The sequence below is a fragment of the Python bivittatus genome, unplaced genomic scaffold (assembly GCF_059951505.1).
Source record: "Python bivittatus isolate LINGU-HERP-01145 unplaced genomic scaffold, Pbiv_v1 ctg000980_np1212, whole genome shotgun sequence".
Lineage (NCBI taxonomy): Eukaryota > Metazoa > Chordata > Lepidosauria > Squamata > Pythonidae > Python > Python bivittatus.
The window spans coordinates 36,339,973-36,367,292 of record NW_028277125.1 but is presented as its reverse complement, the minus strand read 5'-3'; the positions used below and the strand labels follow the sequence as shown (position 1 = coordinate 36,367,292).

Below are 27,320 nucleotides of genomic sequence, written 5' to 3'. Positions count from 1 at the left end.
AAAACAAAATGGCTTTTTGGTTCAGAAATGAAGTCTTTTTTGACTCTTTTATCCCACTATAGTATTAAAACCCCTAATTTGCACTGTATGTAAAACTGTACTTGGGCTGCTGTCCACATGAACCAATGTAACTTTGTAAGCTTAAAGAGTATAATATTTTTTTAAATACTAAAGTTAACATTATATGGTAAGCTTGAATGATCATTTTCCAATCTCTCTCTCTCTCCCTCCCAATCTCACACACACACACACAAGTATATGGAAATCAGAGCTGCAAATGGTATGATGTATTCACTGCCCCCACCCTGACTATGCTTCTTTTAATTGTGGATTAATGAATGTAGAAATAGAAGTTCTTGGAAGCACATGGTAAGAAGAATATAGCGTTTTCTCTTTGCCTTGAGTTTCAGAGTAGAGAATTAATTCAGACTTCCTCAAAAATTTGTCAGCTCTAAGGAGACATGGTGAAAGATAAACAGGAAGATATTAAGGCACCAGCTTTCTGGTATCAAAGCAAAAGCTTAGTCAGACCATCACATACTCCAACACATCAAAAGAAAACAAAACAAAGCCAAATCAGAGTTGCTTTGTGTGAGATGGGCAGCTATATAAATGTGATATATAAACAAACAAATACAAATAAATAAATAAATGTGAATGCTAGAACTAGGTTTGCATGTGATTTGTTTTCCTTTGCTTTAGGTGCTGTGTGAATCATGCCAACTGTGGTTTATTTTAAAAATGGCCAGAGTTTTCAGTAGATTGGATGTGTGAAACCAGCTAGACTAAATGTTTTGGTAAGGTCCTTCCAGCCAGCCTTGACTCGTGGTGACTACATGAATAAGTCTATACTGTTTTCTTGGCAAGCAATTTTGCCAGTTTTTCCTATGGCTAAGAAAGAGTGACTGGCCCAAAGTCACCCAGATGGCTTTATGCCTAAAGGAGGAATAGAACTCAGTTTTCTCACTTCTCTCTTAGTTACATCTAATACTATATGAGTGGATCTTTAAGCTATATCTAATGCTATATAAATGGATTTCTGTTCATGCAATGAGACTTCTTTTTGCTTCCCTTCCCCTTCCATCCCTACTGATGTACCCCAGATCTGTCCACAGAATTCTAGAAAAATTGGGATGGGGGAAACAGTAGAGGGAAGAATATTCCATTCTGTCAATAGAAACAATCTTTTGATTACAAGTGGCAGCCAAATATTTACATTGTTTAGATCAGTGTTTTTCAGTCTCAGCAACTTTAAGATTGGGAATTGAAGTCCACACAACTTAGAGTTGCTGAGATAGGGAAACAATACTGTTATAAATTTACAATGGGCAACTTATTTCATACTAAACATAACAAAAAGTAAAGGTTGTAATACTTTTATTTTTAATCAGTATGGAAAGGAATGGATAGGTGTGCCTGTTTGCTGAGTCCACACCTCTTACAAGGTACAATGAGAGGGCACTCACAGATGAGCATTTTCTGTAGCAGCTCCCAAGTTGTGGAACAACCTGCCATTAGATATAAGATTGGTACTCTCACTCAACATTTAGGAAATAGCTGAAAACATGGCTATTCTAAAGAGCATTTGGGATAGTGGAATGCAGTTATACTCACAATGAATGTTGGTGCCATTATTAGGAGTATGCAATACCTCAAATATGACAATATTTAAAAAAATCTATTTGGATATTATTTTGATTTTTGTTGTAGTGTACTCATTTCATGATGTTGTTGTATGCCATTTAGATTCACGTGTCTGAAGCAGCATAAAAACACTAAAAATAAACAAATCAGTTGAAAACAAGAAAGGATATTAATGCAAAGATTTTTTTAAAAAGCAGTTAGTGGAGAAAACGATCTGGACTGCAACCGAAAATACTTAAATCTGTGTTAAGAGAAAATTGAAAATCCTTATTATATACAAATAGTATTGCTGATGGTAAAATATTTTTTTTATACTATCAGTATGCATGGTAAAGAAAAGGCTCTATGCAAAAAGGTAGTTTGCATAGAATGATGGAGGATAGCAACAGCAATACCAATTTAATGCCTAAATATAACATGCATCTATTTGAGAGCAGCCTATTTAACTCTTTTTCTAATAATTCAATATAGGGAACACTGGATTGGTATATTGTTGATTAAATGATTATTATTAATATTGCAATCTAATGCATATTTTTTCATACACTTTACCTATATCAAATTTGTGGTTTCAACCAATTTTTACAAGAAAAGATGGGACTGTTCAGGATATTTTAGGTGCAGGTTCACACACATACTTCTACCACTTCTCTTTCATCAGTTCAAACTAGCTGTTGCTCCTGCAGGAACACTTTGATGAAGTTAAGAAAACAATGCAATAAATGAACAGTCTTTATACTGAAGTGCATCCATTCAGGCTACTCCTATGATTGGAAAACATTTGCAACCTAAATGCAAGGGCAAGTAATTAAGGATCACTCTCTAGCAGGAATATTTTTTTTATTAATAACGTAACATGTTGAGTCAAACTGATATTGTCTCTACTTTAGTGTCCTATTTTGGAGCATGTCTGGTTACCCATAAAAATGTACCAGGAGGATGTGTCTTAGTTGTGACGCAGTGAGGCTCATATGGAACCTGTTATATAATTTTAATTCTAGAAAGAGATTCCTTCTCCTCTGGATTTAAATCACAAGACAATAGAATTATATTTGCTGCTGCATTATAATGTTTATTAGAGATATGTCTCACCCTTCCTACAGGAGCTCAAGGCAGTATATACAGTACAATATTCCCTTCTTCCATTTTTTCCCCACAATAATGTGAGATAGATTGAGGGCTGAGAGAAAGAGAGTGTCTGACCCAAATTCACTGACTGAGCTTCCATGGCTGGGACTGGACTTGAACCTGGATCTCCCTTTTCTAATCAAACACCTATTACAGTATTAAGGCATTTGCTCTGAAATTAAGAAACTCTGTAAATGTGTTTATTACTGAAAAGTAAATAATAGATCACATTCTATAGCTCACTTTCCACTTACAAAAGAGGAAACATTATGCAGCATTAGGATATAATGTTTGTCTGTATATAAGGTTTCATACTTTATTTGCATGTTCTACAAAGTGGGGAATTACTTTGCATGAAGAAATCTTTGTAGAAGAGATATCTAGAAACGTACATGCCACTGCTAAAGATGAGACATTTCTGAAAGATATATGCTATTTAAAGGTTCTACCACATGCAGTAATGTATCTGTAAGTGCACAGAGTTGTCTATTAAACATTCCAACTAAATTTAATTCTTATTACCAAAGTTAGGCTTATGCCCAAGTTTGTATCTGTAATGAATATTTAATTAAAAGTTAATTGTTAGTTCAAATAAAGTTTATTAACTATGTCAAACTAAACAGACTGTTTATTAATTATAAAGTAAAATGTTTAAAAAAGCAGTCTAAATATTATTTTGTTTCGTGTAAGGGTTGGGAAAAGGGTACTGTGCACAAAGTAGGATTACAAGTAATTCTCAGGTTATGACAGCAATTGAGATTGGAATTTCCATTGCTAAGCAATATGGTCATAAAGTGTGATGTCATGTGACAGCAATTCTGACAGTCCCAGTTGCCATTGCTAAGCGAGGACCATGCGGGTCATTAAGCAAGGATGTCACATGACCACAACTTCCAACTTCCTGCTGGCTTCCCCACTGACTTTGCTTGTGGGAAGCCGGCAGGGAACATCAGAAATCACAATCATGTAACCGCAGCTTGCTGTGATGGCCAGAATTACGAGGACCTGTTGCAAGTACCATTTGTACAGCACTGTTGTAACTCTGAACGGTCACTGAATGAATGCCATAACTCGAGAACTACCTGTACAAGCATCTACTTATGACGCTTAATGATCTGCTTTATTGGTACATATAATGGTACTGCTTTATTAAGTCATGAAATCATGTTTCAAACTGTAACACAATATACTGATTCTGTATACAGCTGGTTACTATACAGAACTGTAACTCTGTACAATTTGCACTTCTGCAGTACTCAGCATTTGCTGCTATTTGAAAGAGCAGAATTGGGTAAGAAAATGTGCATGATCAAGTTACTCTTTATAGGCCAGTTGTAGGTATTTATCCAAAAAATACTGGATTATCAGTGCAATTTACTTAGCCTGTAATTCAGAAAATAGTTACTTGATAGTAAGTTGTATAAATAAATCGATGTTTGCATTGGAACTGCATCTTAAAACAGTGGTTTTAAGTTTATCAATTGTCAGTGAAATTCATGAAACAATCATGTTAAAGACTTACTAAAAATCAACAGAAATGTCAGAATGCCTGAAGTGCAAATTTTGAAGACTACATACCAAAAGGAGACTCTAAAACAGTTCTTAAACGGGGTAATTACCCAGGAGGGTAATTTGGGCATATCCTGAAGGTAATGGAGCAACTACTTGTTTGTGAGTTGCGGATTCAGCTTGAGACTGCCCCTGCTGAGACACTTGTGTAAAACAACAGAGTCTGCGTTTGTGTGTATGTGTGGGGGGGGTAGTGACATTATTCAAGATTGAGAAAAGGGGTAATTGGGTCAACAGTTTAAGAACCACTGCTCTAGAAATAGAATGATCCAACTTGACTCTAGAAATAGAAGTATTCACATTGGTTACGGTTAATAGAGGCAGCAATCTTATTAGGTCCTTCCACAAGGAGAACAACATCCATCAGCAGAACAGATTTCTCTCCTCATCATCCAAACTGCTTTGAAACTTGGGGCAGGGAGGGGGAGAGAGAAACATGTGGAGTTCTAGGGAAGTAGGATGATGGGAAATTCTGTTCCCAAAAGCAGCAGAGTGTCCAAATGATATCATGTATATCTTGCCCAACTTCCACTAGTAGCTTATTTTTAAAGTGGATGTTCAAAACATAAACATTTATATAGCACGTCCTTCCCAAAACAACCCTTTGATGCAAATGCTTTTGTGTAATGGAACATATTATTTTAAACCCTTTCATCATGACCATTTTTTGCAAGAAATCATCTTTAGTTAGCTACCATACCACCTGCATCACTTTCAATATAACCACATACTTCAGCAGGTTTATACATAATGGTTTATTGGGTTTATTAATAATCTGGGCTAAAATTAAGATACAGGAAATCAATCATAGGTTAATGTCTTATACAAAAAATAGCCCTTTAAATTCCCCAAATATAAAAATCCAGTAACAGTGTTAAAGAATCTAACAATATACTCCTAAAATTGTAACTATGTTAGTCCAAAAACAAAAACAGAGACCATTTCTGAAGCCAACCATTTTTTAGGTTACAAAAACCTTGAGAAATTCATTTTTTATTCTAGTCTGAATATTCAAATGTAGCTTACTTCACAGAAATAGGTACAGATACTTTGTTATAACTATACCAGGCACAGACTGGAAGGCATTATTCAGCCTCATGGAAATTCACCCTGTTAAAAAATATTTAACTTTAATTAAAAAGGTACAATTCAAATTAGTGGTTTACAACCGTTCAGGAATTAAATTTTAGCAATATGGATTTTATAAGTGATAATAAAAAGCCACAATTCTTAAAACACAGCACCACAAGCAAAGACTAAGTTATATAATGAAGGCCTAATTACAGCAATCAATACATGCAGATGAATAAAATATGTCTGAAAATACTGAAGTTTTTTAAAGTCACTTAATGAAAACTAATACACAATAGGGTTAAGTTTATACTAGTTATTTGCCACACACATTCACATTTTCACAGCTTTTCAAAATACTAGGAATTTTTCTCTATGCTGTTTGGTTCATTATAATTACAACTTCATACAAAAAATACTGAAATCAGCACTGATCTAAAACATTCTAAGTAAACAGAATGTGTGTTCAAATCAAATAGCATAATTTAACCCCAGTAATATAATCTATATAGGGCACAAAAAGTTTGTAGGTGTTATTTCTGAGCAGGAAAGATGCTCAACAAGAAAAAAAATACTATTAGTGGAAACTTTTCATATTAGCATTATAGTATTTTCCAAACAAATTACAAAATCCAAGTGAAAACTTTCTGTGATCTCTTTTTTAAAACGGAAATACTGGATTAATAAATGGCAGCAAATCTTTTACTGTGTCTATATATCATTCCTTGAAGACTTAAAGAAATATAATTTGGATTTTATTTTTTGAACACAATAAAAATGTAGACTAAAAGTTGTGACAGCAATCAAGATGAAAATGTCATCATCACATTTTTTTAATGTTGGAAGCCTGAAGGACATTAGATTAAGTCACTCTCTTTCCAGTATTTCTAAGCACAGTATGTATGTATTTATACAATACATGGGTATACTGGGGTCAACAGGGAGCAGCTAGATGGATACTTCTGATCTTCCTTTGTTATATAAAAACACACGCCTGAGGTACAATTTGACCTTGCTTTCTTCAAAAATAAAACAATTTTTTTAAAAAAATGAAGGAATACACCTAAAAAAGTCACTTAAGATACAATTGAATTTGTTTTCTAAACTATACTACCCCTTTTATACCTACATAAGTCACAAAATGCTACATGCATGGAAATTGCTTGAAAAAGTTAACTGTACAACACTGGAAAAGTACAGTAGTCCAGAAATAGTATAGGCACAAAGACCTATAAGTTATTTCATATAAGAAAAGAGTAACACTGAAGAACTGCAAATATTATCACTTATTTTCTTGTTGGTCAGTCTACATGCAAAGGGCTCTATCCCAGGAAATGAAAGTTCATTTAAGACTTTCTTTAGTCTTTCCCATGAAAACTGTTACAATGACATTTCAAAGAAGTAAGCAATACATGACATTTATAGGGAAAGCGATTTAAAGGGATTTTCATACAAACATGTCAGTTGCAAAAAGGAATCAGGGAAAATTAAGGATAAGAATTCAAATCATAAATATAATGTGGTTAAAATCAGTTGATACACCCAGTGCAAAAAAGAAACTCACAATAGTGGCATTAATCCATACTATCAAATGAACAATATGCTAAGGAAAATCTACACATTTATATAGTCTGCATATTAAAATCAGCTTAATAAAAGATTAGTAAATGTTAATAAAATCAGAATGCATTAAAAAATTAAAAAGATTAAAGAAATCTTACTTGTTTACAGAATAGAGATTACAACAACTATATATTGGTTTGCTGAATGTGAACAGACCTTCCAAATCACAGCAGGATAAGGAGTAACTCCCTCTACAAAATAAGCTCTGTGTTCTAAATCTTAAATGACTCCAATTAATGAAGTTATCTGCAATGATGAAAAGAGAATATTGACATGTTAAATGGCCAGATGACTTATGCTTTCATTTTTAAAATGAGCTGTAATGCAACAACGATAACCAAACTTTTCAGTTACAAATCTGGGAAGGAGCAATACCTATAGATTCCTCCTACAAATTTTACTTATAAAATAGCAGTGGCACAATCTCATACATACAAATTGTAAAAGAGCTTACAGCATGAAAACTACAAGGAACCACCAAAGAGTATCTCGTTCTAGCCATTTTTCCTAAAGATTTTCTTCTTTCTCTTTTTTGTTAACCTATGTTAACTCCCTCCCCTTTTCTTTGCAATAAATTGTAAAAGAAAAGGAAATATCCCTGATTATTTCTGCACGCACTGCCTCCATTTTTTTGGCCACCATAGTGGTGATGTTGCATTGTTTCAGAATGTTGCTGCATAACATATGCACATTATGCTGTGTTAAGAGTTCCAATTCATTACTTGCTTATTTAGGAAAAAAAAACCTATTCTGTTCTCTGTTCTGTATCATTCCATATTTTTGTTTTAGTCCTTTAGAACTGAGGAAGGGAAGCCAAACAGTATCACGTGCTGGCACGGTGGCTGAGGAAACATGGAAAATGGATGACACAATATCTCATTTTTCTTGATCTTAAAAACTACTCTTCTCCTGAAGAAGAGGATACAGCACACAACAAGCAGTAGTAAATGTATGCTATCCAGACATTTGCAAAGTTGATTGAGAATTGGTTCCTCAGTCTATTAATATATGTATATATTTTTTAATTTTTAAAATTTTAAGCCTCATGACAAGTGGGCAGCCACAGAAATTGAATGAATGAACAAACAAATAATTAAATAAATGGAAGCATTTTGTGTTTCTGCATAAAGTATTTACATCACTTTTAAAGTTATTTATCCAAAAGTCAAAATCAGGATAAAAAGATCAAGTTTGCAACACTGTAATTTGCACAGCAATATTTTATACATACTAGTTTTAGTATAAAAAGTTTTCTTACCAAATAATTTAAACTTTATACCCATGAGTTGCACTGCTGTCTCCTTCACCCCCCTGCCGCTGCATCTGCATCTGTGCCTGCATCCTTGCAATCATTTCTTGCATGCGACGAAGCTAAAACAAAAGCATATTGTTTTTTAGACAATCTATTTATCCATCCATTCCTCCAACTAACAGAGTGCCTTGGTAGCTTACCACAAAAACATAAAACCAGAGTTACATCACCAATTTTAAAAATTCAGATTTTACATCTTTCATCTAAAACTACGGTCCTTTTGTAGTATGTGATAATGATATAATGATGCCATATTCTTTTTCCACTTCTATTCCCTACCCCCAACAACTGATATACGGTATGGATAAGAAACCTATGGCTCTCCAGATATTTTTGAATTGCAGATACATCATAGCCCCCCCCCCCCTTGATATATTGGATGGAAATGCTGAGAATTGCAATTCAGCAATTGGGGCTGCACATTTTCCAATTTCTGATGCAGTTTTTATATTTTTAGTCTGATGCTCAAACAAATCCTATTGAGTTCAGTGGATTCACTCACACAAATTAAAATTAAGACCACCATGAATTAAGGTTTTATTTAGCATTATACAAGTGTAATAGATATCAACCAGATCAATTATGCTAATACGCAACATTAAACCATAGTTTGCATTACAAAATTTACTATTAAAGCAGCACAACATGACATCTAAATCCAGATAAAGAGTGAATAGTCCCTTCATTATTTGGTTATTAAAAACTGGAAGTGAAATCTCTTTTGAACTGAAAGGCTGAAATAAAGTTATTTTAAATGGCCAGTATCAATTAAAAGTTCCATATTTTTGTATACAAGAGCTACCAAATGATTATAAATTTTCTTTAAAACATACTTACAAGTAGTCCTTGCCTAACGATCACAATTGGGACCAGAATCTTGGTCACTGAGCAAAGCGGTTGTTAAGTGAAACACCCATGTGACTGCTTCACTCAACAACTGCAATCCAGGCACTCCCGGTTGTGGTTGTTAAGCAATTTCCTGGGTCTTTAAGCAGATAGAATGAAAGAGCTGTCTGCTGAAGGATTTCAGCTCCATGCAGAGCTGAAATCCTTCAGCAGACAGCTCTTTCGCTCTATCCTCTTTCCCCTCTTCTCTCTCAGCAATGAATGGAGTACCTGAAGATTTGAGGTCCGTGACTGTCCACTGCTAAAAGAGGAGGGGAAACCTCCCAGTGCTGGGCAGTTACGGAGCTCAAATCCTGAAGATTTGAGATTTTACAATATGTATGTATCTTCAGGATTTGAGCTCCATAACTGTCCAGCACTCAAAGGGGAGGGGAAACCTCCTAGCACTGGGTAGTTATGGAGCTCAATCTTCAGGATTTGAGGTGTGTTCCTTCATACCGCTGAAACCTCCCAGCGGTGTGAAAGAATAGACCTCAAATCCTGAAGATATGAGCTCCATTCCTTCACATTGCTGCATTCCCTCTGCTTGCAACCTTCTCTGCCGGCTTCCCCACTGGAAGCTAGTAGAGAAGATTGCAAATGGTGATCACATGATTGCGGGGCACTTGGCAACTGGTCGTAAATGTAAGCTGGTTGCCAAGGGCCCAAAATGCAGCGTGACTGGGGGAGGGGGCAACAGTGCAAAATTTTATGACGGCCAGACGTGCTTTACAGGCCGTAAAGCACCCTTTCCAAGGCCATCGTAATTTTGAACTCTTGTTAAACAAATGGTCATTAAGTGAGGACTACTGTATATTTGCATGACAGCTTACTTTCCAATTGCTGCTATACAAATCTAAGTATAAAATATAGTATTCAAGATTTTCTGAGTGAATATATAAATTCAGTTTATACTCCAACTTGGAAAACAACCAGATTTACAGTAGATCAAAGCAAATTAGCCCCCCCCCCCGCTTGAATCTGGATTGAGCCACACCGGTCCATTTGCCTCTCCTTTCTCACTGCTTATAAATGAAAATCAATGAATGGCTGTAACTGTTTTTTCCTATTATTAGAACTGACTAAGATTTATGGGCTCTGTAGAAGGATACCTTTCAGAGAAATAGTTCCAGAAGTGTTTGTGCTAGAGGCCTTTAATTTTTTAAACTTTCTTTTAAAAAGCTAACTAATAACTTTGTAATTTCTTGGCAAAATTGAAAATATTTTGCAGACATACTTGCCCTTTTGAGTACATCAAACATGGCTAACGAAACAAAGGGACCAGACATTTATTAACAAGAACTGTCTTTCTAAAAACAGATTAACTTTTCTTTCTTACTCTGACTGAAAGAGAGAAAGTTAGCAATGAAAAATCAATACTGGAATAATATTACAAAATATATTACTTTAATAGACTTCAATCAAAACTTATGATTGGAGACCTCTGACAAAACCATCGGTTGTAGACTGGTGTTATTTAAAGGAACTACTGTATTACATCTCCCTCTCTTCACTCTTCTATTTCCCTTACATGAAGGAAATTTAATCATATACTGCAGACATAGTGTTTGTTTACAAATCACTATTGTGTCAAAATGGCTCAGATTCAAAGTCTGAGCCAAAATGGCTCAGATTCAAAGCCTGTTTCAATTTGGTCATCTCTTGAATTAGCACAATTTGGTTCCAAATTCAGCTAAATCTGATGCATACCACTGTTACTTGGAGGCCCCACTTTTCTAAAAGTATCACATACCTTCTATATTAATATTCTATGCCTATGGGGTGGGGATTCAGATAGGCTGTTCATGAACACCACATGATTTGAAAATCCAAAATATATTTTAAACAAAAATGAAATCCTTACTTCTGCTTCCTTTTCAAGCAAGATTTGATCTTTATTAACTTCTTCATCTTCAACTTTTCTACATTTAGGAGGAAAAAAGAAGGCATAAAAATATATAGTAGTATCTCCTTACTAAACAGTATCTCCTTACAAAGGAATTTATGTTTTAATACACGCATATAGTTCTGATGAAACACTTTTTTTGCATCTGATAGTATTTAACTACCAATGACCTGTATTTTTAAAATGCAGAAAAAATGGCAGTAAAAAAAGAAGGAAAAAGATAAATTACTTGAGTAGTTATCATTATACTGTATGTATTTCCTAGGTGGTGGGATTTTGGCAAAAGCATGTTGGCTTATAACGAAGTCTCTAGTTCAGATGTCCTAGTCTGCACAGAATAGCATGGGAATGCTTAAGGTAAACCAGGGCTATGGCTATATCAAAACTGACTGGAATTGTATCTCTACTGTTAGCAGGAAATACTGACATGGCCTGGAAATGATTAAGGCTGGTAACCTTTAAGAGCCATCTGTGATGAACATGGGAAGAGTGCAACTTGGAAAGAAAGAGGAGTAAATAAAGAGCATGAATTAATGAATGAAACATAGGTAAGTTGAGTGTTTATAAAACTAAGAGAAAGGGGAAAAATATTGTAGACCTGAATGAAGGTGGACTGATCTTGGGAAGTAGAATTGATGAATACACGTATGAATGATGGAAGTGAAAGTGTAGGTTTAATAATTAATGAAAGGATTACAATGTAAGTCAGAAAATATGAAATGATATTGTTTAGATTATGAAAATAGAAATTAATATGTTAATAAAAGCTACATTTTACTCTCTAAATATGTTTCAGGTGCAAGCGTACATTCAGTGAGTAGTGATAATGAAAGAACCAGAGATGAGATTTGTGTAGGAATATGATCCTGGGGAAAAAAGGTATTCTGTTAGGTGACACAAATATAGGTGGGAATGAGATAGGAGAACGCAGCAAAAGTGATTGGAGCATTCAGAGACCCCAAAATGAAAGAGACTAGTTATTGTTTAGAAAAAGGTCTGTTTTGAATATGTGGTTTAAGCATAAGTCTATTCACATGAATAAACAGCAAAGGAATCAAATTAGCATGACTAATTTGATTGTTTACGATATAAGATAAAGAGAGTGAATGAAGGATACAAGACTCATTAGAGATTTGCAATGCGGGATAGACCACTATTTGGTAGGGTCAAGAACTGATCTTAGGAAAAATATGGACATGAAAGAAAAGAAATAAATGAAATTCAGATAAGAGTAGAATGACTACAGGAAGCAAAAATTCAAAACCTATATGAAAAAAAATATTAGGAGATAGCAGCTGCATGAAATAGGGTGAAAACAACTGTTACAAAGTGCCACAGATGATTGGTAGAACAATGAAGTGAAAGAAGCATTATAAAAAACTGAATATAATAATTGAAAAAAAATACAGATAAAAAATCCTGGGTAATGCATACCGAGAGAAAAAGAGTTGCAAAGAATGTAGTAAATTAGAACAAGGAACAGCTGAAAGTGAAATAGAAAATGCAGAGTGGTTTTGATGCAAATAAAAAATTATTTTGAAACCAGGTGAAAAGGGCTAAACAAAGAATCTCCAGCAGAATGAACTGAACGAAGAATAAAAAATGATACGGATTAGACTGAAATAAGTGAAGGAATGCTGGAAGGAACATTTTAGAGTTCTGTGTAGGGAAGATAGTGACATGTTGAAAAATGGAATTGAAACAAATGCTTCGAATGTTAGCTTGTGAGGAAGATTGATGAAAAGGAAGTCATTAATGCAATGAGAATTTGAAAAATATTATGATTGCAGGTTTAGATGGCATAATTGGAGAAACGTTAAAATATGGATGAAGTTTGCATATAACCTGTGTGTGAAGTTTGTGTCTGTGCCTAATGACTGGAAGAATGTTGTTACTGTTCCTTTATGGAAAGAAAAATATAATAAGAGTAATTAAATACATTAATTGTTAAGTATGCCTGGGAAGTATTTGACAGAACTCTATCAAAAAGATACAACAGAAATCAGCAGGCATAATTTTGGAAGTACACTGTTCCTTATACCAGGCTATAGGTGTGCAGAACAGATTTTTGCTTTTGATTAGATGCTTGTTGATTTAGAAAAAGCATCAGATATATTGAATAGGTTTTAATTTTAAGCTAGTAAAGATTGATTGCTGAATGTGGAAAGATCAGTGCATGGTGAAACAAAGCTTGTATGAGAGTAAGTGGAACACTTAGTTACTCCCAACATTGAGCAAGAGTAGCATAAAGAAGCATGATGTTCCCTTGTTCATTTAATGCATTATGAATAAATGTGTAAGGTATACTTGTGGTGACAGAGGTGTGCCAGGGTTATGAACATGTATATATTTTTATAGGTAGAGGATGCCATATTGTTGGCTGTGGACTAAATGAGTTTCAGCATATTTTATAGCATAAAATGCAGTGAAGAGTACAGACTTGAATATTAATGTACTGAAGACCACAGTAGTTTTTTTTCATAGGGGAAAAGAGAATGACTGCAAGTTATGTATAATTTCATTAGAACAATTATATGAAATTGTGTACCTAAATAGAATTTTTATTAAAGATGGGAAAATGGATGGAGAAGTACTAAGATGTGCAAAGGCTGTTGGTAAGGTTATGGATATGTGATCTGTTGCACTCAATAAATATTTCTTTAAAAAATCAAAAACAGTTTCATGCAAGAGCATATTTCTGCCCAATTAATTATATGGAAATGAGAGAAAGTAAAGTGTATGCAATGGGAATAGGTTAATTAGGAATTATATGTGGAAATATAAAACAGAAAGAGATAGGGTCAAGAATAAATGGGTGTGTACTAAATACAAAAACGAGTGACCAGTATGAAAAAGTATATTAAGGTTTGCTCATATAGATAAGATTAAATACCAAAACAAATATATGAAGAAAGAATGAATGGTTATGAGGGAGGCAGAGGAAGAAGATACAACAGATCTAACCACAATCTCGCTACCCATCTAAACACTTACAATGGAGATCTGATAATAGAAGTCACTGTGATTTGAGAACAGACATGCTGATTGTTGAATTCAGAATTTTGAATGATTTTACATGCAGAAATCTGACATTACTGAATAGGCAATGTTAAATATTAATGTTAAATATTAAGCCATGCTGAAATAAACTACATCAATAATATTCACATAATTTTCTTTCAAACGTAATACCTGAAAAGCCAGTGAACAAGGGAAATACTTTATTTTCTTTTTGGGAGATAATCTCCATATATTCAAAATGGTAGCAGTCAAAACACAACAAAAAACCCTGAAATATAATGGAACCATAGACCATTTAATAAGAGATACTCACCTGCCACCTTTTTTAAGTCTTTCAGAACGGAAGTTCTCATAGTGAAGGTCTTGAGTCACCTCCTGAAGATCCTGCATGTGAGTACTAGAATGACAAAAACCTGTAGTGTAATTTAATGCAGCATAACTAATACCATTTTAGTCCTCAAATTAACAATTATACATGTACAGCAGTGGGGATGGAAAACAGAATATAGTATTTGGCTAAGAGAGTGTGTTAAAAATGCTCTAAAATGCATACATCCTACTTCGTTATTGAGTCTGCTACACAAGCCCTTTAATAGTTATGTATAACATAACTTCATACCTAACAAGAATCAAAATTTTCAAGAATCTTATATGTCCACACAATCTGCCCAGTCAAGTACCCCGAATGTCTGCTCCAGCTGAAGGTTTGAATAGGCATATCCTTTAATATGATTTCTTTCATGTTAACTATTAGGAAACAATGTATCTCCTGTTTAACAGTTCAACAGACAATAGTGATTTTGCTTTATATTATGTGGGAGAGAAAATGAGATGAACAAACAATGACCAAAATACAATGATAAATGTACTGTGCTTACATCAGCATGGTTCTTAATTTCAAGAAGTCATTATGCTCTGGATTTTCTACTTCAACAACACCCCAGGGATAAAGACGACCTCTAACTTTTTTACCCTTAGCTTCAATTAATTGATTGGATCCCACAACACAAAATGGAATGCTGGTCTGGAATTGAAGATAAAGAAAATGTTATAACCTCATTGTGCTTTGTGGTTAGAAGTTTAATAACAATCACCACTACCTTAAATTTCTGAAAAGCAAGTCAGCTACTTTATTAAAAACAATGAGCCATGCCACTGATTAGAAACCCCTTATGGACTTTTCGTATAAAACAGAAAAAAAATGAACTTATGATTTATGGTTCTAATTAGACAGGACAGATTACAGAAAGAAGAGTTATGTTGTAACCATAGAGTAAGAGGTAAATTTATAACTGTTCTTATAACTGTTGTAAAGAAGCTCAGAAGCCACTTTTTTGTATCTTTTTTCTATTTTTCTTTTACTTTTTTCCTTTCTTGCACTTTTAGCTTTCTGATTTCTTTTTTTCTTTTTCTTACTCTATATTAGTTTGTATTAGTTTTCATCTTCCTTTTAAAAAAAACTTTAATAAAAATTATATACACATACATACATACATAAAAAAATATAAAAAATAAAAATGAGCCATGCTGGATCAAATCAAAGACTTATCTAGTTCAGTAAGTTTTCATAATGGCCAAAACAATTCCCATAATGGCCAGCTAAATTCCCACAATATCATAAAACTAGGTTCTCCTCCCAATTCCTTCCATAGGTAAGACTAAAGGTTTATTAAATGTATTTATTTATTTATTACATTTATATTCTACCTGACTCCCAGCAACTCTGGGCAGTTTACAAATGATGTAAAACATGAAAAACATTACAATAAAAACAAGAAGAAACAAAAAAGGGTAGAAATGGCGGAATAACAAACTGGGTGGAAACCAAAAACCCCAATTTAAGTTAAAAGGAGATTTCAGTCATCCCCACCAAAGACTTGGGTAAAGAGCCAAGTCTTCAGGCCTCTTTGAAACACCAGCAGGGTGGGAGACATTCAGATCTTGGGGAGAACCTGATTTCACAGGGCAAGTGCTGCAACAGAGAAGGTACACTTCCAGGGCCCCAATAGATGGCACTGCTTAACTGAAGGAACCTGGAGTGTGCCAACCCTGACAAATCAAATCGGCCAGGCAGATACTATGGAAGATAGGCAGTCCTTCAAGTAACCAGGCCCTATGCCATGTAGGGTTTAATAGGTGACAACCAGCACTTAGAAGCAAACTGGCAATCAGTGCAGCTTGTGAAACAGAGGTGTTACATGGGCATACCAAGACATGTCCGTCACTGCTTGCACCACTGCATTCTGGACCAGTTGAAGCTTCTAGGTGGTCTTCAAGGGCAGCCCCATGTAGAATACATTGCAGCAGTCAAGCCATGAGGTGAGCGGAGCATGAGTGACTGAAGATTACACAACAATCCCTAGAATAAGGGAGAGCACACACTTTCCCGATACATTCCTTCAGTGTTCTAGTAGCAATTTGTTGCCAAGGGCTGTGTTGCTCTTTCAACCTTTATTTCTCTTCTACTGATTTGCTCCATGGGATGGGAACATATGGATATTAAGAGTGCTGGATTAGCCATATGTTCCCACTCCATGGAAAAAAGCCACAGATGTAAAAACACTTTGAATGATTTATCTCAAAATGGGAAGCAACATCACTGGGGTTTGATTTCCTGACTGCTGGCAGATCTAGGAAGTGTAGCCATCCTGAGGGGTGGATCTTTTGGCTCTCCTCTCCAGGAACTACCAGCTGCAGCTTTGATAGTAGAAGCACTAGCTACAGTGGTACCTCGGGTTACGAATGCCTCTGTTAACGAACTTTTCGGGTTACGACCAGCTCTGGCCGCAAAAATTTACCTCGGTTTGCGAACTCCGCCTCGGGGTACGAACAGGATATACGGCCATTTTCCCTCCTGTGACATGGTCCGCGGCCATTTTTCCACCCATGTGGTCCGTGGCCATTTTTCCACCCCTGACACATGGTCCGCGGCCATTTTCCGCCCCTGACACGTGGTCCGCGGCCATTTTCCGCCTGACACGTGGTCTGCGGCCATTTTTCCGCCCCTGACACGTGGTCTGCGGCCATTTTTCCGCCCCTGACACGTGGTCCGTGGCCATTTTTCCGCCCCTGACACGTGGTCGTAGGGAGGGGGACTCTCCCTCCAAGCAATAGCCACCTCCCTGTCCTCCACGCCAGAACGGATTAACGGTAATTACATTGAACCTTATGGGGAAATTTGCTTCGGGTTGCGACCAATTCGGGGTGCGACCAGAGTCACAGAACGAATTAAGTTCGTAAACTGAGGTTCCACTGTATATGCTATATGGGCCTGCAAGCAGGGATGCCTTGATTCCTTCAGGAAGGGAACAGATGGAGCCAAGCAGCAGCAGGCAGCCAATCCCGCCATTATCCTTCATCAAGTGCACTTAATTACACTCTAACAACCAGATGTGAGATATACCAGGAAAGCGTGTTGTTTTCCTGTGCACTATCCAAGGCCCTTCCAAACTTCCCAAAGGATATCACAAGTCAGCTCCAATCATGCCTTAATTCCCAGCACCTCAAGCCCAACTATTATGCTGGCACAATACAGAATGCACCATTTGTCCCAACGATATGAAGCCTTCTAGTATTTCATTCCCTAAGGCTGGTTGCAAAAAGAAGCATAATGCAAGAAGTGTTATTCTTCTTTCACTTTACTAAACTCTTATACTTATTTTTGTTAGATTATATTAAAACGTCTTCAAATAAACCTAACAACAGGAAGGCGTTTGCAGGATACTTGTGTGGTTTAATATATTGTATTATGAATCTACTGGCTAGTGTTTGATATATCAACTTTTCTCCATGATGCATATTCAAAACAACACATTTAAATCCTGTATCAAATTACATTTTTACTTGGAGTCATGTGTCTTTTTTCAATGCAGCATAGATTTCTCCTAAAACAAGACTTCTTCCATTAGTGGGAGACCACAGAAATTATGTTATACTCTTTGAATCTTGGGGACAAGACTCAGTAAAGAAGATAACACATTCTGTATATTTCAACAAGATATCCTTATGGTAGCAATTATTATTTATGCAAACACTTTCTTGCTACCCAATAAATTCAGGGAAGTAAAGGGTAAGGGGAAGCATATGAGCTATATTCTTATTTATCAACACACTTTGACAATTTTCTCCAGTGTTTAAGTGATTAAGCAAGACACTGAAAATTTTCTAGTAATAGGGTAAAGTTTTGTTGGATTCTGTGCCTTAGTTCCACAGAATCCAAATTCACTATTCTGGTGGATTTAAAGCTAATACTTCATAATAATTTGCAGCATACGTGGCTTTTTTTCTTTTGGTCATTATAAAATAAATCAGATTGCAATTTATACATATATGGCAAATTTAAAAGGTCTTTAACTACCAGCAAAGTTTCTGTGTAAATCAGTTTTTATTCCTTCCTCTGTAGTAGCCCAGTTTATATTATCACGAGGTGATTTCTACTTAATGAACTCCCAATCACAAAAAGGTGAATGCACTTCAATATGATGTCTGTTCAGAATTATCTAGTCTAGCTGTCCCTTTCAAATAACTTCCAGTACATTTTTTTCTTTCTAGAAGTTTTTTTTTTTTGGTTCAGCTATGAATTAGAAGATTCAGTGAAAATCTACATGTCAATAAGCTCTCTAGTACTGTAAATCCTAGATTGGCTCATTTATCATCTCACTGAAGTGTCTGGATACATAGGTAGAACTAGCACCTTATTGGAAAAAAATAGATGTACTTTCTGTTTCAGTGAGCCTAGAATCACATTCATGGTTACAGGTTTTCCAACCTTATAAAGGCATAACTAGGTTTCATCTTCACTGATGGGAAGCATATAAGCACCTCCTGAAGCTGACAGTAGATGTTGTTAAGTCCACTTGCATATTCTCTAGCTTATGTTCAAATGAAAGGCTAGCAGTGTATCTCCTAAAGTCCTGGACTTTAGGTAATATACTATAGGAATATTAGAATTTTTATATGTCTCCAGTATTGTCATTTGTATGGCTGAATTGAGTATAGTTGTTTTTCCCCCCTTGTATACCTGTGGCTTTTCCCCAATACAGTACTTTACCCAATCTTTCTGTCTATTCAGAAAAAAAACCCTGTAATTCTGTCACTTACAGAGTGTATCTTTCTTTAGTTCACCGTTACAGCCACTTTTATATCCTTTTAGCTTTCAGTCTTAGCTTGATGGTATTTTCTCTCTTCTAGTGTTACTTCTATCACCGTTCGCCCTAAGCCTTAATTATTCTAGGCAAGGTTTGGCATTGTTTGGATACAGAAAAGATACATTTTCTTTTTATGACTGTTTATTTTCAACAAATCACTCTACAACATAAAATTTCCAAAGCCAATATTACCAAGGTGGAACTAGACCCAATTTTCCAGACTCATAAAATTTCAGCTGCTGCTGCTCTGGAGGAAATCATGCTTCATTCAATGAGTAGGCATCTCTCTCAGGCATTTTTTCCCACTGAGCTCTTTTAGTAAAGTAAGAGTTTCACCATGAGGAAAGACAATTTTCCTATTGCATTTTTTATTCTGTTTAGTTTTCCTCTTGAATTTTCTTTGGAGTTCCTATTGCTTTTCAATTGCATAAGATGGTAGTCTCTCTCAGTCCTGGGACTATTGCAAATTGGCTTGCCTACAAATACAATTTTCAGGATACCTTCATCTAATGTAGGAATAGGCCCTTTAAAATAATTCGTGTCCCATTCTCTCTTAATCTGTTCTCAATATTCCACTACTCAGGCTCACTGAATATGCCTGGGTTCTAATATTATGAAAAGAGAAGGAAAATTCCCTATTTACTATCTTCATACCAATCATAATATTGCAAAATTTGATCAGATTTGTTTTACTTTCCTTCTAGCTAAGAAAACCTATATTTTCCTCATAGAAGAATTGCTATAACTGCTTGATCTTCCTTTTCTGCATCCCTTCCATTTGTACAATGTCATTTTTGATCTGCACATAGTACAGGTAGTCCTCACTTAACAACCCTAACTGGGACTGGAATTTCTACTGCTAGGTGAAGCAATTGTTAACGAAACATCACATGACTGCACTGCTTAGTGACAGCAGTTCCTGCAGTCCCAGTTGTGGTTGTTAGGCCAGGACTGCGCTATCATTAGGCAAGGACCACACACTTCTCCTGCCCTGCCACAATCGCCTCCACTTCAACTCCCCCCCACACACCATTCTTCCCCCATCTCTGCCCTTTTGGCTGCCCTGCACCTCCGCTGCCCTGCACCTCCGCTGCCCTCAGCTGATCTTTGCCATCTTCTTCCTCCCGGTGCTGACAAGGCATGCCCGGCCTGGCCCTTCGCAAAGCAGCTGCTGGCCACACATGGCTTTCCCAAAGCCCAGTTGCTGTCATTAGATGAGGACCTCATGCTTCTCCTGCCCTGCCATGCTTGCCTCTGCTTCAAATTCCCCCACTCACTTGTCTCCCACCACATCTGTGCCCTTTTGGCCACCCTGCACTCTGCCACCACTGCCTATCCCACAGCCGCAGCTGGCCCCAACTAACCTTCACCGTCTTCTTCCTCCTGCTGCTGCTGAGGCGTGCCTGGCTGAGACAGCTGCTCATCCATCGGGGAGGCCTCATGAAGGGCCAGCAGCTGCCTCAGCCAGGCACGCCTAGTCAGCAGTGGGTGGAAGAAGGCGGAAGGGCAGCTGGGGCTGACAGAGAGTGGTGTTGGAGTGCAGGGTGACCAAAAGGGCGGGGGGGGGAGATAGGCAGGTGGGGGGAAGTTAAAGCACACACTGCAGCCATAAATGTGGGTGGGCTGCCAAGCGCCCAAATTTTGATCACGAGACCGTGGGGGTGCTCAACGGCCATAACTTTGAGAATCAGCCATAACTACCATTTGTTCAGCATTGTTGTAACTGAATGAATGGTTGTTAAGCGAGGACTATCTGTATTCCAAACAAAGATACATCACAAAGCCTTACAACAGCTGAAATTTTATTTTCAGTTCCTTTCCTAATAACTATCATTGGTGAATTGTGTTTCTCATAACACCTACACACTTGGCAGACATTTTCACTGAACCAGCCATAGTATTCTTTTTCCTAATTAATAAGACCCCACTAGTGCTCTCAAGGTACATAATCTCTTGCATCTTATGACTCTCCAATTAAAAATTTCTTGCCCAACCATGCTTTCATTCTTGCTTTCATCCTTTCTCCACTATGATTCTGATAAAAAGTAACTGCTGGTTATACCCCATTATCTTCTGTTGCCCTCATCTAACTCTGATGCCACTGTTAACATCATCTAATTTTCTGCTATTGCCCCCTGCATCCCCTTTCCATACTCACAATTGCTACAATTTACACTGCCAAAAATGAAACTCCTATTCAGTGCTCTCTTATTTTCACCTGAACCTTGGCCTTATATTCCTCCATGTGTGCCCTCCAGTGCTAAGTGAAAGTGAGATGCAAAGAAAGCAAAAAACAAACTCCTGATATCGGAACTCTTGCTACAAATTCCTACTCCATGCTCCCTCATTCTGAATGCATACCAGTCAGAAAAACTTTCTGCAATCAAGTTCAAATGACAAAGCATTTTCCAGTCACCTAAAATCAAAATTCCTTCTGATGTGGAGGATTCTCTTCTTTCTGAGTTTAGAGATAGATTAAAAACATTAGCTTTGATAAGCAATAATAACAAAGCAAAGATAATAAATCCTGGAAAGTAACTGAGAATAATTCAATAAGAGGACAGGATAAATTGCTATTTCTGACTTAATAAATTCTCCTTACTTTCAAAAGTCTGGTCTGTTCTTTAAAATCCTCATCTTCATCTGATTCTGCATCAGGCAAGTGATAAATCTTGATGCTATGTTCTTCAATTTCATCCAGAATCTGACCCAAAAAGAGAGTAAGATATAAATGGAACATGGGCTGAGATTCAACATCTGCAAAAGCACAGGGATTTTTTGCCTACTTTTTATATCTGGTTTTATTCTCCTACACCCGGCAGTTTCTGAATGCCAGGAAACTACCCCCCTAGAATTACACACAGTACAAAGTGCTGCAGTTGAAGAAGCCACCTATTAGTCCTCTTAACGTCAAAAAATTAAAACTATACACACTACCTAAAAGTTCACACTGTGTTCATCAAGTACTGCCCAAAGGCCCACAGACCATGCACAACAGATAAGAATCGTGTCATCTGTTTTTCTTTATGCTATGCTTAAATTAAAGAAAAAAAAACTCACCCTTTTCTTCAGTCTCTCCCGCTCTTTCAGAGTAAGGGTATCAGCTTTTGCAATCACAGGGACAATATTCACTTTGTTGTGTATAGCTTTCATGAACTCAACATCCAAGGGCTTGAGACTAAAAATACAGATTATGACTTCCTAGCATTTAGACTCCTATATCTTTCACAAACTAAAAATTCACAGAAGCAGTTAACACAGAAACTTAAACATTTCTAAAACATTCAGATTCTTAGATGAAATTACTGCTTTGTTTCTAGCATTTAACTTACTTTAAGAAGACAATATGTATTAAATTATACCATAAAATTTAATTTAACTCATTTTTTAATGTAACACTATAAAATAGAGAAATTGTGGTTTTGGTTACCACCTTAAGTATACCCATGCCAGATGGGCATCCCCTGCTAATGGTATGGACTGTACCAACTGGTTTTGGCATATTCTGCCCAGGATACCACAAATGCAACCAAAGCTCAATTTTATACCAAACACACTCATACTACTCTATGCAAATCAAGGTTTCTAAGCTAGAGACAACTTGCAAGCAGATATATTGTTGCCTGTATCCCACCAGCTAGGAGATACATATTGTGTATTTATATGCACACATGCAGAATATATAAAGTCATGTATGGGCATTGTGGAAGGAAGGATGATTTGTAAAGGTGGAAAGATAGAAGTAAATGGTTTCATGTAAAGTAGATTTAATTATATTTCCTTTTGATCTCATGCCTTAATTTCCTTTGACTTTCTACTTTTTAATCCTTTTCTGCACTAACACCACTTTTCCTAAAAAACAAAAACAAACCAGCATTAATAGGTATGTTTGTATGTGTTTTTGTAAACAAACCACTTTGGAATTTTAGAACTTAAATTGCTCAATATAAATATTTTTTGGCATAAATACATCAGTCTTTTGTAAAGCGCCCTTTTGGAATTGAATCCAAAGCACTGCTCAGTCATAGTACTCACCCATGACCAAATGGTGAAATGAAATAGAAGCAGCAATGAACTCGATTATCCACAATATGCCGTCTATTCAAGCCACTCTCATCATGAAGATAACGTTCAAACTGCTCATCAATATAGGAAATAATGGTCCTGAAACTGTCAAATCAAATGTGAATTTGAATTATTTAAATATTCATTATCTGAGATGCTTTATAATTGTTGTTTAAACCTAAGCAAGTAACAATGTTTAAAGATAACAATTCCAAAACTAACTGGAGTTGTTGCTGCATTTAAAACCTGGGAATTGTTATCAAACCTTAAGAAAGGAATGGACAAGCATAAATCCCTTCGTATTATATATCCATAATACAGAAAACGATAAGCAGGAATTAAAAATGTTTTATAACAATCCAAATCCCAACACATTACAGGACTTTCTGCTCTTTCCTAGGGAATTTTGTGTGTTAAGTTTTCATCCATGAAATGGTATCATTCTGATATCACACATATCTCATTAATGTGGAGATTCTGTGGATTGGGGATTCTCACATGCTGTATTTTGTTCTGTCCTGGATGGAACTGTACTCTTTCTCAAAAAGGAAATATTTGATATTCGATGCTAGCAATAGTTTCATTTTAATACCAACTGAAGACCTGATTATTCATCTAAACCTCTGAAACCTAGTGAGAGTATCTTTAGTCTTAATGTGAATTTTATTTTTTATTTTTCAATTCTAATTGATTATAACCCATAGATACTCCAAGTTACAGTTTATTACAGATATGTGTGCACATACTCACATACCACTCTTTAAACCCACTTCACAGAATTAATGCCACCAAATATCTTATTTCTAGCAAGCACTTCCTACCTTATCAAAACAAGTATGGAGTAAGGTCTCTTTGACTATAGAGAGCAGCAGAACAAAAATGATCATATTTATACATACCCAGGCATGCTGTAACAATTAATGTTCTATATGATTTCTACTGCACAAAAATTTTAAAATTCTACCAAAATAAGTAGGACTTTTCTTTTGATAGATCAAATAAATCCATTAATGTCTTCACCTCCAATATAGTAACTTCTAACTATTTTTAACTGCACTCCCCTGCCCTTTGGAGTGCTTGAGTGTCTGCTTGCTATCTTGTACACATCGAAAACAATGCAATTTCTGTAGGCAATCTCTCCTTTGCCTGACCTTCCTACTGCCAGTGCAATCTCATTGCTGTTGATATCAGTTTACTCTCTTGAAATCTCTTTCTCTCCAATCTCTCTGCTCAGCAAGGAAGGGGGGGGAGAAAAAAAAGCAAGCAATTTCTGTAGGCAATCTCTCCTTTGCCTGACCCCCCACAGAGCAGAGAGATTAGAGAGGGATTTCAAGAAAGTAAGCTGTTTCCTTTTCTACACATCAAAAGTAATGTGATCATGCCAGCAGCAGGAAAAGGTCAGGCAAATGAGAGATTGCCCACAGAAATCACTTGCTCCCCCCACCACCAGAGCAGAGAGTACTGTAAGCTGTTTGTGTAGTGTGCTGTGGCTCCCAGCCCTGGGCTGCCAGCATGATCCCACTGCTTTCGATATGTAGAAGAGCAAATAGCTTACTTTATTGCAAACCCTTTCTCTCCAATCAATCTGCTCTGCAAGGGGGGGGGGAGAAAAAAACACAGGTCAGGCATAGGGCAACACGTACTGACTGTAATGGCGATCACATGACTGAGGGACACTGTGAAGATTGTAAATGGTCTGTAAAGTTATTTTTTTAGCATCATTGTAACTTCAGTCACTGAATGAATGTTTGGTAAGCAAGGACTACCTGTATTTTGTGGATGCTACACTGGTTTCCAGTAGATTACGAAATATAATTCAAGGTGCTGGTTTTAATTTATAAAGCCCAACAGGGTAAAGGCCAGGATGTTTATGAGACCCTTTCTGACAAATAGATTCTGACTGGCCTGTCCATTCTGCTCGAAAGGGGATGCTCTGAAATGAAGGGCAGGGGCCTGGAAACAATATTTCTGTATTGCTACCCTGCCTTCCGGAATATGGTCCTTCAAAGGTCTGGATAGCCCCATTTTCCAACATTTACACTCTGCTTCCATTTGATCAATAGTGGGATATTTAAGATTTTACAACTGTTGTTGTTATTATTATATTTTATCCTAATTTTTTGTATATATTTTGGTCAACTCAAAGCGGCAAACATACCTAATACTCCTGCCTATTTTCCTCACAACAACCACTCTGTGAGGTGGGCTGGGCTGAGAGAGTGACTGGCCCAAAGTCACCCAGCCAGCTTTCATGCCTAAGGGAGGGCTAGAACTCACAGTCTCCTAGTTTCTAGGCCAGCACCTTAACTACTACATATTATGTTATTTATGGTTTTTATGGTTTTATTTGATGGGCAATTGTGGAGATACAGAGATTTTGGAAACAAAGAACAAATAAGCCTCTTCTGGGCCATTTCTTTTTTCTTCTTTCATATTCCATTACTCCTTGAGGCAATGAATACAAGCAGTGGTTGATACTGGAATACAATATATTCCTTTGATGGGACTGCAGTTATTGTTCAATCATCACTTATCTGAGGAGACTATGCATCTGTACGCAAAAAAGCTAAAGAATGTGAAAACTGCACATTCAATTGTGCGATAGAAGAGATCTTACAAAGAACCCACAGGCCAGGATTGGAACTGACAAAACAAAACCGAAGTACTATCTATTTACTCAGAACATGCTGCAATATGCAACACCAAAACACTATTCCCAGAGGAGGGGGACAGACTTCAGGAAAAACTGACTCTTCTTTTCCAGTGCTTTACATCAAAACACAAGAAAAATGTAATTAAATTTTAGCAATTCTTAACACTTAAGCTAAGAATTATACACAACATAATTTTGCTTATATTGTTATATTCTGTTTAAATAATTTAACATGTCCACTAAATACATACCAATCCCGACAATTGATAGCATCACCATATCCTGGTGTATCTACTACAGTCAGACGGAGCTTTACACCTCTTTCCTCAATTTCAACTGTTGAGGCCTCAATCTGTACAGTTCTTTCAATTTTTTCTAGAAAGAGAACAAAACTAGATTTCAGAAGACTTCTGAAATTGAGCCTTTGTGGCAAGACCAGGAATTAATAATTACTCTCAGTACATACCTGATTAAGATATACCTCACTGACAAACCAATTATGATGCAGCAACCCAATATATATTTTTAATTATAAATTATGCCGTAGAATTACAAAGTTGAAAGCTGAAAGGTTCCAAGACTGTCTAGTTCAAAATACTGAAATAGTTCAATTACCCCAGTTGATGAACCTATCTGATTTTGACAGGAGCATGGTCTGAGCTGAATAGTTTTCTAATAATCAAATATATCTAGCTGATCAAACAAAAAACATTCTACAACCGAAACAGCAAAAAGAGCAAGACTTGTGCTGCAAGAAAAACTAATTACAAAATGTAGATCAAGTACCACATTTCACCAGAATTATTGCAATTTATTCTGATTTCTCTACTTTAAAGAATCATGAAGACTTTAAAGGGACTGAAGAAAAAATGGTTTACAATGAATACATTTGTGATTGTAAAGAGAACATTATTTAAATAATAAAAACTCAATGGACACGCAATGTCCAAAAGCTAGCCCATGTACAAAAACTGTTCATTAGAATCCATTCAACTTTTCCATTGCAATGTTAGGATCTAGTAAGATTAAGATTGTACTGAAAGGACAAAATTAATCTTACCAGCTGCTCCTGGGATTATCCTTTCTGGGTAGAGATCTGTTAAGAACAAGCTGTTTATTAGAGTAGATTTTCCCAATCCAGATTCACCTATTAAACAATATGAAAATATAATTAGAAACAAGCTTAATCATAAACTTAAATTATCTTAATTATTTTAAGTGGACTGTTATTACTCACTGAAATTATGTACACAAGCCAATATATAGTGTTGTTCAGGCTTACAGAGCTCATGCTTA

General features: G+C 36.2%; 1 protein-coding gene across 2 annotated transcripts in view; it reads right to left on the bottom strand.

The window, feature by feature from the left end:
- Positions 1-458: 458 nt before the first annotated feature.
- SEPTIN2 (septin 2) overlaps positions 459-27,320 on the bottom strand; it is a 32,159-nt gene continuing 5,297 nt past the window's right edge. Inside the window, exons 4-14 of one of the 2 annotated variants that reach the window (XR_015794505.1) lie at positions 27,085-27,171; positions 26,276-26,399; positions 23,342-23,476; positions 22,367-22,484; positions 21,909-22,010; positions 15,038-15,183; positions 14,473-14,556; positions 11,097-11,154; positions 8,294-8,406; positions 7,134-7,281; positions 459-5,451 (exon numbers count right to left, since the gene is read on the bottom strand). Coding sequence is in view for 1 of the 2 variants with exons in the window: in XM_007431810.4 (XP_007431872.1) it covers positions 8,302-8,406; positions 11,097-11,154; positions 14,473-14,556; positions 15,038-15,183; positions 21,909-22,010; positions 22,367-22,484; positions 23,342-23,476; positions 26,276-26,399; positions 27,085-27,171 (959 nt within the window). In the remaining variant the exon portion in view is untranslated. Of the gene's footprint in view, positions 7,282-8,293; positions 8,407-11,096; positions 11,155-14,472; positions 14,557-15,037; positions 15,184-21,908; positions 22,011-22,366; positions 22,485-23,341; positions 23,477-26,275; positions 26,400-27,084; positions 27,172-27,320 lie in introns of both variants that reach the window. The other variant, XM_007431810.4, reaches the window with a different exon arrangement.